The sequence below is a fragment of the Neltuma alba genome, unplaced genomic scaffold (assembly GCF_004799145.2).
Source record: "Neltuma alba isolate B1F8T4 unplaced genomic scaffold, ASM479914v2 tig00013202_pilon, whole genome shotgun sequence".
Classification (NCBI taxonomy): Eukaryota; Viridiplantae; Streptophyta; class Magnoliopsida; order Fabales; family Fabaceae; genus Neltuma; species Neltuma alba.
In genome coordinates, this window is record NW_021637507.1 from 216,011 (window position 1) to 231,861 (window position 15,851).

General features: G+C 35.9%; 3 protein-coding genes across 4 annotated transcripts; all 3 read left to right on the forward strand.

Annotated features, from left to right (window-relative positions):
- The first annotated feature begins 46 nt into the window (after positions 1-46).
- Positions 47-5,088, forward strand: LOC114735289 (5-amino-6-(5-phospho-D-ribitylamino)uracil phosphatase, chloroplastic). Its single transcript, XM_028922975.1, has 11 exons — positions 47-272; positions 365-490; positions 743-811; positions 911-1,015; positions 1,259-1,313; positions 1,844-1,917; positions 2,807-2,890; positions 2,973-3,113; positions 3,785-3,850; positions 4,190-4,299; positions 4,791-5,088. Exons 1-11 carry the CDS (start codon positions 165-167, stop codon positions 4,957-4,959), a joined length of 1,107 nt encoding a protein of 368 aa, XP_028778808.1. The 5' UTR covers positions 47-164; the 3' UTR covers positions 4,960-5,088.
- A 1,377-nt stretch (positions 5,089-6,465) lies between these two features.
- Positions 6,466-9,675, forward strand: LOC114735288 (uroporphyrinogen decarboxylase). The gene is made up of 6 exons (XM_028922974.1): positions 6,466-6,668; positions 7,268-7,389; positions 7,638-7,748; positions 7,847-8,035; positions 8,526-8,651; positions 8,981-9,675. Exons 1-6 carry the CDS (start codon positions 6,545-6,547, stop codon positions 9,494-9,496), a joined length of 1,188 nt encoding a protein of 395 aa, XP_028778807.1. The 5' UTR covers positions 6,466-6,544; the 3' UTR covers positions 9,497-9,675.
- A 1,141-nt stretch (positions 9,676-10,816) lies between these two features.
- On the forward strand, positions 10,817-13,234 carry LOC114735314 (CBL-interacting protein kinase 18-like). Of its 2 annotated transcripts, XM_028923003.1 has the most exons (3): positions 10,817-10,978; positions 11,515-12,655; positions 12,733-12,992. In XM_028923003.1, exons 2-3 carry the CDS (start codon positions 11,723-11,725, stop codon positions 12,871-12,873), a joined length of 1,074 nt encoding a protein of 357 aa, XP_028778836.1. In that variant the 5' UTR covers positions 10,817-10,978; positions 11,515-11,722; the 3' UTR covers positions 12,874-12,992. The 2 variants fall into 2 exon arrangements, with proteins under 2 accessions (XP_028778836.1, XP_028778835.1); XM_028923002.1 differs by having other exon boundaries at positions 10,819-10,978; positions 11,515-13,234.
- The last annotated feature ends 2,617 nt before the right edge of the window (positions 13,235-15,851 follow it).

Genomic DNA, 15,851 nt, shown 5'->3' on the forward strand with positions numbered 1-15,851 from the left:
GCTCGTCACGTGAGTGGCAACACGCCTTGGTCATCAAAAACTCTGAAACTGGCACCGAATGAGCCGGGAAAAATTAAGCAGCAGCTAAAGGCTCTAGCTTCTTCTTCGTCTTGTTTGTTCAGCTGTCAGCTTCTTCCCCACCATTAACGCCGTGCTTTCTTGCCATGGACTGCGTCGCTTTTCACAATTTCAAAGCCTCTTCTCGTTTGATTTCTCCCTCCCTCTCGTCTCGTCTTCAACCTTCTTCTCCCACCCTCCAGCTCAACATTTTGGTGCGCAATTTCTTCTCTTTATGCATGCCTTTGTTTCTTTTCTTCATTTAATTGTGATTTTATCATTTTTTATAATATGTGCTTTTTCCCAGAAATTGAAGCGATCGGGTGTGGACAGGAATCGTCTGGTCGTTCGGTGTTCTATTGGGTCCGAAGGCGATGGCTCTGTGAATGGTAATGGGTTGCCATTTACCCCCAATAAACTTTTCATGCAGGAGGTACGGAGTCTTCCCGTTTTCTTGATTCAATATGCTGGTTGTCGAGTTTTTGGATTCCTACTTTATCTTTTTCGTTTTTACTAATTCTTTTTTATTTCTCGGCGTAACCAACGCTGAAGGTTTATCTTTTATCGGCCTGGGTCATCGTTATGCAATCTTATTGGAACAGTGACTTTAGTGATGTTAACTTATTAGAAATCCAGGACTCCAAGGTTTCTTACTGCCATAATTCTTCTCTATGTTCTCTGCCAGGCAATAGGAGCTGAATATGGGGAGGGCTTTGAGACTTTTAGAGCTGATGGGCCATTAAAAGTTGATGTGGTAATGAACTTTGGTTGCCGTTCCCCTAAAATTAAGTTGAATTGCTTAGTCTATGAATGGATAATTTTAATATTATTTATTATTTTCTTTTGAAAACAGGACTATTTGAATGAGAAGTTGCAAGATGGATTTCTTCAGCGAATACGCTATGCTATGAAGCCTGATGAAGCTTATGGTCTTATCTTTTCTTGGGACAACGTTCTGGTTAGTTTTAAGCTTTTAGGAATGTTCTTGAGATTTATCACGCTAGGCATGCTTTGTAAATGTTTAAGTGACGAAAAAAGATTGTGGTATTTGTTGCAATTGCGGAGACTTGTATTGCCTCAGTTATTAACTGCTTTTGGGGGCTATCACTATATTTCTTGAGATAAGAAGAGCACGACCACACATGATATCATGCAACTGAGTTATATTTTCTCCATGATAACTGTATGTGATGTGTTTCAGGCTGATACTCGAGCTGTTAGATGGAATGCGTGGAAGCAGCTTGCTTCAGAAGAGGGTATGTTAAGTTGTTATCATGGGACTCTAAATAATGAGATGGCCTTTAGAGCTTGACTATGTTGATTTTAATGGACCATGTACTGAACATCATGGAAAGAAAAATTATTAAAAGAGCCTATAAGGAGCGGGATAGAATAGAATCTTTTGTTTGGATAGTAATATGATAGGAAGGGAAAGAAAGAGTTTCATAAAGTTTTACCATGTTAACGGTTTTATTACTTGTTCTACTGCTGGTGTTTGTATATAAAAATGGAAACTCAGAGAACTTAATCAAATGATTTTCTATATCCTCCTTTTTTGCCACATTTGAAGGAAAGAAATGTTAAGGATACACAGGGAACACCATTTCCTTGGCTTTCTTTCCTTCCTCCACAAGAGATCGGGTCCCTTGTTTGCAATATCGTTCCCTTTTATTGCATCTTTATAAATAAAGTAGCTAAATGACATTGCCATTTTTATATTAAACAGGCTAAATAAACTGTGAAGTCCATGCGCCTTATTATGAGTCTTACTTTGATTCTGATGCAGGGAAGGATATTCCTGTAGATGGTGATGTGGAACGATCATTGCTATATTCTGGTGCTGATCACATGTTGCAGAAGGTTCGGAAACATGCATTTGCTTATCTAAACGTGTATCGCATAACATATCAATCACACAATTTCTATTGATTATAAATTACAGATCCCTTCGGGTCAATAAAGTAGGGATTTTTTTTTATCCCCAACTAGAAGCAAGGGATATTAGAAGGAAGAACATTGCAGTTATGACAACTAATTCATGGTCATGTTTATTATGACTCTGCAACTAATGAAGTTCATTGTGGTTGTACCATTATAGATAGATATTATTATTATTTTGCATTCGTGCCAAGAATTTTCATTTTGTGAAAATCACAAATACACTAAAATTCTCGAGATAACGTGCTAATTTGGGCTGGAAACAGCCATTAAATGTAATCTTTTATTGAAGACAGTGAGCAAACCAATTTTAGAGACCGACTTTAGCCCAATGAGTACCTTTCTTGAAAAATAACAAATAAAATGCGGAGGAGCTTCAGGTTGCCCAAAATTTCATTTTGTGCTTGTTTATTGGTTCGGGTTGCTTAAAATATCTGATCTTGACCAGTTTGTCAATTAGTCCAGGGCCTTGCTGTTGGGCATGTAATTCCAGGTTTCTCATTATGAAATCTGACATTGATCTTATGGTTGTCTCAATTATCTGTGTATGTTATCTCGTCACCTAATAAATCATCTTTGCTTCTGATCTTAATATCTTATAAAATTTATGAAAGAAAACGAAAAAAAAAAATTTATTTTCCACAACTGGGAACAGGAAATGGAAACATTATCTTTTGTCCTGAGTTACGGTCTGTTGAATCTGGTGGCATTCAATTACTAGAATATTCTTCTGAAGGTTTTATTATCAAAATTCTCCAATCTTGCTTTCAGCACATCTTATATTTTCTGATTCACTTTTCTAAACTTGCAGCATTTTCTATGCGATGAGACAGAAAACAAACTGGACAAATTGAAGTTGAGGTTTTCACAGTTATATCATGATAATCTTCTCAAAGTAAGTTTTTCCTCCCTGATGATGTTGTTTGGCCTCATGGACCCAAGAACCTGACATTTTTTTGGCCCATATTTTTCTCTAGCTTGAAACACCTGTGGAAGGACTTAAGGACTGGTTGGAAGCTGTGTATACAGCTCGTATCCCCTGTGCTGTTGTTTCAAGTCTAGATAGAAGAAGCATGACAGAAGCTTTGGAACGAATGGGACTCCAAAAGTATTTCCAGGTTGGTAACACATGAGAATGGTTAAAACACCATGTTTTCACAATTATAGCATTGCAGAAATAGCAATTTGATATAAATAACAAATGACACTTGATTTTAGCTAATGGAAGCTGGGTCGCGTAGTAAGAGAGTCAACACCCCTTAAGTGAGGTCTTGAGCTTTGTAGATGAGAGAAACCACATTAGGAGAGTCTTTTTCCCCATTAAGGCATGAGCCAGTGTGAATCTAAATTAGTTGGTAGTATTGAGTACTAGTGTTTTTTTAATCTTATAGTGGACTCAAAAGATCATGTCATTTTATTTTCAGGCTAGAATTGTCATTTTAGAGTTGTAATATATATAAATTATGTTGCAAGTTGAATGTGGCTGTTGTTCTTTTCCTTTAATGAGCTCCACTTCAGTTTGACTTTTGGCCCATGTGTTATGAAAAGCTTTAAATGCCTGAATAAAATCAATCGGTTGTTGCTCCTAACAAATTCCAAGTTTTGCTATGTAAGATTGGAAAATTTAGAACGTTTTCAACGAATGTCTTACATATTTCCAGGGTTCAACCAATGGATGCCACTTTTTAGCTAGAATTTTAACACCTTGTTTGAATTCGACGTTGAAGATGATTGATATCTTTACATTCTCTCTTTATGTTCTCTTCGCTGATTACAATTTGGGTTGCAGGCAACTGTGACAGAAGAAGATGGAATGGAGTCTATAGCTCACCGATTTCTTTCTGCTGCTGTCAAGGTATTCTCTAGCCTGATGATTATATCCTGATAAAGCATTTGAGGCTCGGAACATTTTTAATTATTGTTAGTACCTTGATACTAAGGTATTATTACCTGTTTTTATTTTAACAATGAACACATTAGCAACTTACCTAAGTATGGCAGCCTGAAACTAATCTTACAGTTTCTGTTCATAGTCAGTCTGCAAGTGTTATACTTTGCGACAACATTATAATTAGGGAAGTTAAACGTCATAATTGAGGAGGTTAACTGTGAACATGCAATGTGAACGAATATATTCTCATTCTTGATACAATATTTTGCTAGTCTTTGATCTGCTTGAGTAAATGTCTTTCAGCTGGATCGGAAACCTTCAAAATGTGTGGTTTTTGAAGATGATCCTCGTGGAGTAACTGCTGCCCATAACTGTACCATGATGGCTGTAGCATTGATTGGCGCACATCCTGCGTGAGTAGTTCACTTTTATGTACAATAGTAGCTAACAAGATGTTCCTCCAAAAGTAAAATGCACAAAACTTGGATAAAGTTTTACTGAGGTATTTTTTATCCAGTTCTTTAATAAAATACATGGCAATGGAGGGATTCTTTAAAAGATTCAATCACATGATACAAGTTGTAGAAATTTTTACTTGCCATTTTTTTATTAGAGAACTTATAGCAGGTACATAAATGTTATACCTAAACTTTTGTCCAAATTAATTTCCTTAGACATGTCAGGCATGCGCATATAGAGTTTTGATGCATGGGAGTTAGATCGTATTCAAATTTAGTATTTGGGTCAGCATCAGTATGCAAGGACTAAATTTAATCTATGATATGGTTTTTCTGTCCCATTGAAATGAAAAACACTTAACAGTTTTCATTTTGTTGAGCACTTCATTACTGAAACTTTTGATGAGATTACTCATGCGGCTTTTGGAAATTCCTTCACCCTGCAGGTATCATCTGGGACAGGCTGATCTTGCTATTGCTAGCTTTAGTGAACTTTCTGTGATCAACTTGCGTAGACTGTTTGCTAACAAGGGTTCCTCATTTATGGATCTGCAGAAGCAGTTCATAGAGAATGCTCCTCCGAAAAGGAAACTCACAACTGACACCATTTTTTAATATTTTTCTCCATCTCCAACCTGAAATTTTTCTTTGTAATTATGTAGTGGTGATCTTTCGTTTTTCATGTAAATGTACTTTGATTCTATTGCAATAATCGGTTCGGTCTGAGGTGACTCATTTTATTTCTGTTTTTTTCTTTTGACTTTGCTTCTTAGTAGTGGGAAATGTGGTGGTTCAGGTATATATCTGACATGGCCTCCGGGGAACGAAAGAGCGAATGTTAAACATTCGTAGTCTGATAGTCTCTCCATAAATCATCTTCCAATTTTTTTTTTTTGGTGGGGTCATAAATGGGGAAGGAATAATGCTAAAATTGTACTCACAAATAAAAGATGCGCGTGCGTGAGTGGGAAAGAGAGACTAGGCAAAATTTATTATCCACATTAAAAAAAATTAAATGCATTCATGTTAGTAATGGTCGTTTGTAATAGTGGCGATGACTTTTGAAAGGGGGGTTATTGATGTTTATTAATTATATATATATGTTAGTAATTAGTTGCTCTTAACAGCAATATATAGTCACTTATATTTTAAAAGCAGAATTATTTATGACGTTTTACTTAGTTTCTACTAATTATTTTAATAATTATTACTGTTAAATTAGTAGCCATTATAGTCCCATTCCAATGCTTATTATAAGGACGATGAAAAGTTAATGTTAATAATAACTAGGAATACTTAATTTTTAACATGTACTACCTCCCGTCCTAATTATAAGAGCCAGTTGACTAATTTGAGGAGATTAAGGAAGTAAGTTGAGTTAGTTATTTGTCCTAAATAGGTGTTGTTTTTTCTAAAATATTCTTGCTAATTAAGTGTATTAACTAGAACTATAATTATTAAAAGGACTATCTTGAAAAAAGTTGAATAAATATGAGAGATGAAGTGAATTGGGGTCTTATATTTAGGATCAAAATAGAAATCAAACAGGGTCTTATATTAAGAACCGGAAGTAGTATTAAAAATGCAAATTTTAACTACATTTTAACATACCTTTTTTTTGGCCAACCACCTCTTGACATACCCAAAACAACATTTTGTCAAAAGTGTTATGGTTGAGGAGATTCATAAGTACTTTATGAATATTTTTATCCTTGTTTCATTTACGGGTGACACTGTGTGGGATTCATAACCTTTCCCCAAACTACTGTTACTATGAGGAAAATAGAGGGAAGGGGAAGGGAAAACAATTTTAATTAGCTCTATTTAAAAAATTAAAAAATAAAATTTTAAAATTTTAATAAAAAGAAAAAGTAATATAAAAAGTAATAAAAATAAATTAAAAACTTTTAACTTTATTTTTAATTTTTTTAAATCGAGCTTATTAAAATTTTTTTCCTCCACCTCTTCTCTCATATTTCTTCGTACCAAACGGACTTTAGAGAGCGTAAAGGGTTGGTTAATTTCAATTCGTTGATGATGTTGCTGACATGGCGAAGGTCACTGTCTCAAGGATTCTTACAGGGATTAGGTTAGCGATATCCCTTATCTTTCCTGTTTTCTCATTGACCTCTTTCGCGCCTTCGAAAGAAGCTGACCCAAATGCAATCAGCACACTTCGCGTCCTGCTTCAGCTTCAACCATGTCCTGCATCAACACTAGTTTCGCTTCCATTACACCAACCTCTGTTCCTTCGTCTACGCTTAGAGGATCACGGTTCGCTTTTTCCTCCAAATCCAGGTCCCCAATTCTCTGCTCTCTGAGAGGTAATATTTTGTTTGCGCTGCGACCCTTTTCGCGATTTGAAATGCGCTCCTATGAGAAAGCCCATTGTAATTTCTGATTGATCCTCTCCCCCCTTTCCGGGATATTTGGAACTTGTGTCCCCGTCAACTAAATCATGTTTACATCAACATTCAGTTTAGAGCTCTGTGAATTTCCCCTCAGTGATGAGTTTATTCGAAATCTGATATGACGTATATTTATTATCCAAAAGCTGTTCCTTTCACTAATTCGATCTGTTAATTTCCTAGGCTTTCAACTAAGTGAATGATTTACTCATGCCAATGGGACCGGGCACCATTGTCTAAGGAAGTTATTTGAAATTTCTTATGCTATCAAATAGTCCTGGGATTAATTAATAACTCAAGATTTCTTTTCAAAAAATAAACTATATAACATAATGCAGCTAACCGTAGTTGCATAGACATATTATTTCAGTTTCCCTTGTGTTCTTAGTTGTCGTTTTCAGTACATTCCAACTATCATTTAGTTTATATCAAACTTGTATTAATATATCAATTATTCCCTTCACAAGGCATATTGGTTTGAGTTTCTGAGCTAAATTCTGGAAAATCACATCCAGGGACAATTGCTGAACCAAAAGAAACATCTGCTGCCGAACCGCTATTGCTTAATGCTGTTCGCGGGATAGATGTTGAAAGACCACCGGTTTGGCTCATGAGGCAAGCTGGGAGGTACATGAAGGCAGGTTTGCGCAGCTTACGGTTCTGGTTGTATAAATAACCTTGGGTCTTGGCTGTTCGGAAGTTTTTCAATAATCATGTTTTTGGGAACACTTAGAAAGACAGCAGCTTATTATATTAACTTTATATCATCCATGTCGACCAAATTTAATTCTAGGTGTTTTGCTCTTTGTGGTTGCATTTTACAATTGACATATATACATATTCCTTACTAATAACAAATCTTATTCATCAATCTTTTTTAACCAGAGTTACCAAATTATCTGTGAGAAGTACCCTTCATTTCGTGAAAGATCAGAAAATGTTGATCTTGTTGTAGAAATTTCACTACAACCATGGAATGTTTTCAAGCCTGATGGGGTAAGATGGTTTTATGGCTCACATTAATGTATCTATACTTTTTTGGGTAATTGCTAGGATTCTGCTTACATCAAGTTCCTTGGCTTTTTTTAATGCAGGTGATTTTATTCTCAGACATTCTTACCCCGCTTCCTGGAATGAATATACCCTTTGATATTGTGAAGGGTAAGGGTCCTGTCATATTTGATCCTATTCACACAGCTGCCCAGGTTGATCAATTGAGAGACTTTGTTCCTGAAGAGTCAGTTCCTTATGTTGGAGAGGCACTCAAAATTTTGAGGAAAGAGGTCTGACTGATCTTTTCTTCGAAGTTTCCATCTTTGGATGCCTGCTATCTGTCGTTTCACTACTTTTCTTTTAATGACAAAAGCTTTTTAGTTTCGTCATGTACTGGAAATTCTTCATGTATATTTGAGGATACGACACACTGCATTGTATGAATGACCGATGGCTGTCATGAGTGCTGGGATGTAGTGCGTTAAAATATTTATTAAAGGCTTATAAGGGTATAGGTGATGAACAATAAATGAACTATCCATTCTGCATGTGGCTATTATCAAGATGATGTGTTGAATCTGTATGTCTGTCTCACTGGTGTTAATTTGTTGTTGTTGCATGTCTCGAAAGTAATTTGTGGAGCTTAGCAGAGACTTCAAATATCTAACCGTTTAATTTATATCATTGTTGTTTTAAAGCTATTCTGTATGACCGATGAATTTAAAATGCCCTTTTCTTTTATTGTCTTCTTTAATCTGACAACCTTAGTGTTGCTTTCAGGTTGATAACAAAGCTGCAGTCCTTGGGTTTGTTGGGGCTCCATTCACCCTAGCCTCATATGTAGTTGAGGGTGGTTCTTCAAAACACTTCTCAAAAATTAAGAGACTGGCTTTCTCAGAATCTGAGGTAATCTTTTAACCGTCTCTAGTAATTATGCCGGCCTAAAACCGTTACTTGCATTGGGCCCTTAATCTTGTGCCTCTTTTATCTCATTAATTGACATACTAAAACTGTACTGACCATTACCAACCCCTTCCACTCTAATTGGTGCTGCAGCTATATCAAGTAAAACTGGGTGATATTCCCTAACAGATAGAGAGGTCTAGTACTGTAGATTTAGGCTTGGGAATCTTATTATCACTTGATAACTTTACCTATCTCTGTAGACAAATCACGTATTGTGTTTTGAAATTAATAGATTCTTCAATTTATATCGAACTTTGACATGTTGACAGATCCTCCACTCATTACTTCAAAAATTTACAACATCAATGGCAAGATACATTCAATACCAAGCTGACAGTGGAGCTCAAGCTGTTCAGATTTTTGACTCATGGGCAACAGAGCTCAGTCCAGCGGATTTTGAAGAATTCAGTTTGCCTTACTTGAAGCAGATAGTAGATACTGTGAAAAAAACCCACCCCCAACTTCCTCTAATCCTCTATGCAAGCGGATCGGGTGGCTTGCTGGAGAGGCTGGCTTTGACAGGTGTTGATGTAGTTAGCTTGGACTGGACAGTTGACATGGCTGATGGTAGGAAGAGATTGGGACCAAATATAGCAGTTCAGGGTAATGTTGATCCTGGGGTTCTTTTTGGTTCAAAGGACTTCATCACCAAGCGTATTAATGACACTGTGATAAAAGCTGGCAAGGGGAAACATATATTGAATCTTGGTCATGGCATTAGGGTAGGTACGCCTGAGGAGAATGTTGCTCATTTCTTTGAGGTTGCCAAAGGAATCAGATACTAAGAGGCAAATTTTGATTATTGTTATTTTTTTAAACTTTGTGTTTTCTTGTGTCATTCTTCTTGTAGGAAGGAAACTACTAGGTAAGGGTTTATTCTTTGAAATCCGCGAGCTCATTGATCAATCTGGTTGTATTTTTAGTATTAGAATTAATGAAAGAGAAGAAAAATTCTTGAGGCCTACCTTCTCTCTCTGTGACGCGCGCGTATATCATGTAATGCCTCGGTGTAGACTGTAGATCCGTTTGTATCAGGTTATTTTCCAAATGAAAAATCACTTACATTTTGTAGGGAAAAGTGTACTTATGAAAACAAAATATTCGATGCTTGTCTGAAAAACAACTGCAATCTTAAAAAAAAGAGATTTTTTATGTTTTGAGTACCTTGTCACTATTTGAGAAGCACCTTCTACTTAAAATGTTTTTTTGTTTTAATGATTTGACTAAATGCAAAATAACTTATACTTTTCATCCGATCTGTAAACAACACATTATTTATTCAAATATGAAATTTACTTATCATTAAACTAAACAAACAGGTCAGATGGCTTCATCACGAGTTGATAATCATGTGTGGTTATTTGGGAAAAATTATTAATGGTTAATTAACTCCCAAAGCTGCATGAAAAATTAATTGAATGGAGAAAGCATTAAAATTTTGATCTAGGAATTATCAAATTTTCTTACTAAAAAAATTAGATAAGATAGGTCTTCAAAACTTGTCGTAAATAAAAATTTACAAATATGTGATACGAAAATGAAGTGTATGCTAAAATAATTAAAAAAAGAAAAAAATAAATGAGGATTTGCACATGAAGATTATACATATCTTGATTGATTTAATAAGGACATTGAAATCTATGCAAATTGGTAAAAAGGGTAATCAACAATAGCATATAAGAACAGTGCTAAAAAAAAAAAAAACAATAGCATATAAGAAGAACAAGATTTCACCAAGAACACAAAAGAAGGGAAAACAATCATAAAAATAAAATGAAACGTGCAGATAACATGGACAGCAGAAAAGCAATAGAAGAAGAAATTCAAAAATCCAACTTGCTGAGGATGGCAATCTGGTGGTGACTTCACACCCTAGAAGAGGTTCCCTGTATTTTGAGAAGAAAAACAAAGGCCTTTTCCCTTTTTGTCCCCCCTTTTTCACGGAACACTATTTTTTGGGGCATGTACCCTTAAAAATGGACACTTAATCGCATTAAAAATTATATAAAATACATTCCTTCAAATTCCGCGAATGATGGAACCTCTGAAAGGTAGAGAAAGCTCAGTGCGGTGACCTACCCACGCACGGCACCTTCACCGTATTCGTTTTACCTGAAACATATCTCTCCTTTTATAGAACAAATTCATATTGCATTAATACGTTTAAGTTTTTGGCTTCCCAAGATGCAATATACTGGCACTGGTTTTTGCTTCTTTGTTCTCATCCTTCGTTCCGATTTCTTCCACCCTTTTCCTTTCCTTCAACGGTAATTTTTTTTTTTCTTTGGTTCGTCTCTCTCTATCTTTGTAGCTTTAACTTTATATGCTTGCTGTCAAAGTTTCATGGTTAGACTGTGCTTGGATGATCATACATAGAGTTAGATGGGTTCTGTTTCTCTTTGCTTGGTATTTAATGATCCTGACGGTTCTTCCATGTCACGTCAAATTTTGTGGTTTTCTCTTGTTCTCTTTTGTTTCCTTCAGTGGGATTATAATGATCGCGTATCTGAGTGTTTCTACATGTTACGTGATTGCTTTACGGAATTTCTATTGTTGTGATTCTGTTTGATCATTGGAGTACTTCTTTTTCTTTGTTATTACTTCTTTTTTTGAGTTTCATTCTATTTTTGTTTACTCTTTATCTTGAATGGATTGTGTGATCACCACCCATCTGATTGTTTAAATGCTCCATGCTATTGGATTATGAAAAGTTTCCTGTTCTGATTTTGTTTCGAGTATTTTTTCTCTTCACCTCGCAATTTCCCTAGTTTCTCATCTCAATACGCCTTTTTGGTCATCTCAGTTTGGGAGGCAGCCCATACTGCATCTTGATGAGATTAAGGCTCGAAACAGTCAGATGACTCTCTAGTTGCAAATACAGGATGAATTTCTGGCAGCATTCCTTTCGTGCTGGCAGATATCACTGGTGAAGAAAGAATTATTTTTGAGAATCTCTAGCTAACAAACACAGAAGTGACAAAAATTGTGTCTTATTTTTTGTGGTACCTGAAATGGAGAAAAGGGGGAATGTGCTGATGCAAAAGTACGAGTTTGGCAGGCTACTAGGTCAAGGAAATTTTGCAAAGGTTTACCATGCAAGGGACCTTAGAACTGGTGATAATGTTGCCATTAAAATGATTGATAAGGAGAGGATTCTAAAAGCTGGGCTAGTTGATCAAACAAAGCGGGAAATATCAGTCATGGGACTGGTTAAACATCCAAATGTACTGCAACTTTATGAGGTATTGGCCACCAAAACCAAGATTTACTTCATCATGGAATATGCCAAAGGGGGTGAACTCTTTAAGAAGCTTGCCAAGGGCAGACTCCATGAAAACTTGGCAAGGCATTACTTCCAACAATTGATCAGCGCGATAGATTGTTGCCACAGCAATGGGGTTTATCATAGGGATTTGAAGCCAGAGAATTTACTTTTGGATGAGAATGGAAATCTCAAGGTTGCAGATTTTGGATTGAGTGCCCTTGTTGACTCTCATCGCCAAGGAAGCTTACTGCACACAACTTGTGGAACTCCTGCATATGTAGCTCCTGAAGTTATAAACAAAAAAGGCTATGATGGAGCGAAAGCTGACATATGGTCTTGTGGGGTGATCTTATATGTTTTATTGGCTGGTCAGTTGCCATTCCGTGATGTGAATCTTATCGAATTGTACAGGAAAATATGCAGAGCAAAGTACAGATGTCCAATCTGGTTTTCATTTGAAGCACGCAAGCTGTTGTTCAGAATCCTTGACCCTAACCCCGATACTAGAATTCCCATATCAAAGATTAAGGAAAGCTCTTGGTTTAAAAGAGGATTCAGTTCAAAGGCTGATAAAATGAAAACATCAGTTACAGATGTGGAGGATCCAGTCAAGGCTGATCCAAGTCTTGGTCTATCTGAGAATGAAAGTGGTGCTACTTCTGAGGCTAAGCAATCATTGGTGCAACCTACTAATTTGAATGCTTTTGATATAATTTCTCTATCAGCTGGATTTGATTTGTCTGGGCTTTTTGCAAGAAACAAGGAAAGGAAAGATGTGAAATTTACGTCACTGCACTCTGCCTTGTCTATCGTTTCTGTGATAGAGGGTATGGCTCATGTTATGGGGCTGAAGATAACGAAAATAGATGGAGGGTTGCTGAATTTAGAGAAATCTAGTGAAGGGAGAATGGAGCCTCTGTCCATTGATGCTGAAATTTTTGAGTTTACCCCATCTTTCCATTTGATTGAGATGAAGCAATCTAGTGGTAACACAGTAGAATACCAGAAGATGTTAGAAGAGGAGATCAGACCAGCTCTCAGAGAAATTGTATGGGCTTGGCAAGATGAACAGCAACAGTAGTAGTTAGTGGCAACCATTGTTTTATACTCTTTCATGATGCCATTAGTTTCAATTTCTGGATCAGTTTTAATCTTTATGACAATAGGTTACTGTTTTGCTGGATCGGTTGATATTTACAGTATACATAATTTTTCATTGTCTATGGGTTACTGAATGGTGAAATATCACTGAGCCATTGAAATATCCTTATCACTGAGTTAGACTCTTGAATATTTAATTGAATCTTCTCTGTTGTTTTGAGATCAAGGGCGGATCATCTTTTACGCATAGTATAATCATCACTCGTTTAATGAACATGAAGCTGAGCACATGTGTGACTGGCAGAATTGAATTTCTGGTCTTTAACAAAGGATTCCATATCTGTTGTATTTGGAGGCTGAAATTAAACTTTTGGTTGTGGAAGTTCTAAAATTTGGCTTGTTTGATACAAATCGAGAGTAGAACAAAAAGAAATTTTGAAAAATATCATCATTTCCTTATTTTAAGCCAAAAAAATGATAACATTCAAAATAAATCCTTACTACTAGAAGGGCCTTAATGTTGCATTTTCTTAGGACGCTATACCTTCTTGATTACTTCAAGTCAAAATCCAAGTTTGGGCCTTGTTTGATATCTATTCAGTCCATTGCAAAAGTGCGAGACATATCAATCTCCCAAACCAAAGTTGGCATTCCAGACCCAGGAAAACACTGTCAAGACAGTCAACGAATTAAAAACACAATCAATAGTGCAGGAGATAACCAGAAGTTATTTGAATTAGAATAATCTCCTGTGTATTGCACAGGGAATATTTAAATCATTCTGAAAATAATAACAAAATAATTTCTTTAATCATTTGATATGTTGATATGATGTTCCATTATTGATCGTGGATTGAAAAGTAAGCGAGCAGTACTGAACCATTCTGCTGATAAAATGTAGTGATAATGTTTAAGAAAACAGAGGAAGTAATGATGAGCCCACATGTCCTTAAAACGATGAGAAATACCTGGAGAATAATAAATAAATGAATAAAGAAAATGTTCTCTTGTATATGCCCACATTGAAAGAAAAATAAGAGGCAGAGAACGAGAGATGTGATCCCTAATGGGATGATTGTATGCCACTAACCCCAGAAGCATCCTGAACCGTTGGATCCCCCTTCACTTGCCAAGCCTTTGAAATGACAAAGACATATCCCTTCTTCCTCTTTTTATTTTCCAACTTATCCCTTTTTCCCTTGGTGCTCCTTCTGTTTCCACATATATAAATGTACCCCTTCAACCAATAAAACCACAAATCTAAAGTATAAAATCCATTTGTCAAGTCTTCCCCACTTGTCAATTGCCAAACTCAGACTCTGCTTTAGTGGGAGCTGGTTTTATTGTCTCCCATTTTTCTAATTAACAGTTAATTGACTATTTAAACAAATTTAAAATGCCATTTTTTATTTTATTAGAAGCGTTTTAATTGCACAATCCTCTCAGCAAAAAAGTGGACTGTTTTCCTTTGAGACTAAAATATTAATATACATTGCACTTGTATGAGTGTGGGTAGCTGGCAAAAGATGTAAAAGTTGAAACTTGATGGGCCGAAAGGAGGGTTTTCTATTATTTTATTCTCAATACGTATCACATATGTTGAAAAATAATTTAGGCAGAGAAAGAACTGAACTTTATCAAGTTTCTGTGTTATCCCTTGTTGTATTCCTTGATTGTAGGAAAAAGCTCTCATCAGCTTGACATTTGATGGTAACTAACTGAGTGGAGAAGAAGACAAATCAAGATCATGAACATTGGTACAACTTCATCACTGTGACAAAATCTGGGATTTGTTTTCACTCAATTGACTACTAGCATCCATGGAATTCTAGGGGTGATATAAAGCACTCACAGGTACAAATCTAACTACTCCAAAGACAACGACCTTAAAGTCATCTCCAACTTCACATGATTCACCAATTCATGTTACATCCAGAAAGAAAGAAAGTTTGGTTTTTTTCAGATGGACACAAACACACACATGATAGATGGATTTAAGAGGGTTCAAGCCAGCCCATACTTTCACGCCACCTCCATCACCTTTCACTAAGTAAAGCCAGAAGTATTAGTGGCACCAGAGGCTGGTTTAAGGATTGGTCTGATACACACTTATGAGGACGTCGTTGATGAGTAATTTATAAATGGGTATTTTTTGAATCATGAAATCCAATTTCGTTTTTTTTGTTTTGTGAATCCATAAAACTCAGCTGGCCTAAATTTTCATTTTAAAAAAAAATGAAAGTTAGAAAAATTAGTTGCAAACAAGAAAGAGAAAAGAAAAGGGGGGGAGGGGAATTAGCCTTTTTTAAAATTTTCTTGCTTCTAATCCCTTATGCTGCTTGGATTTGCTTGAGGACCATTCAAACACCCACAACGCAAAGACAGTGGGGCACACTTATCAGAATAAACTATCATTTTTCCTTCATATTGGGTTTTGATTTGAAGTGGGATCTTTTTCGCTTTGTCTAAAGTTGGTAGGGATTCAGTGAAACCCCTCATGATTTAGGAATAAGAAATGTCTCGAGAAATTAAAAGATCCCATTTAATCATACTCGAATCTTTGTTTATTGTTATTGTTTTTTTCAACTAGGGTAACAACAAATCTCTTAGTGAATTCTCTAGTGTTAAAATAAACGAATTAAGAAAGAGACGGGCAAAGAAAAAAGAATAAAAGAAAAGAAAAGTGATCCCACTTGATCATGCATTAAAAGCAGTCAAGTAAAGCGGGAGAAATTAATGATTAAGTTCTTAGAAAAACAAATGAGAAGCATGTT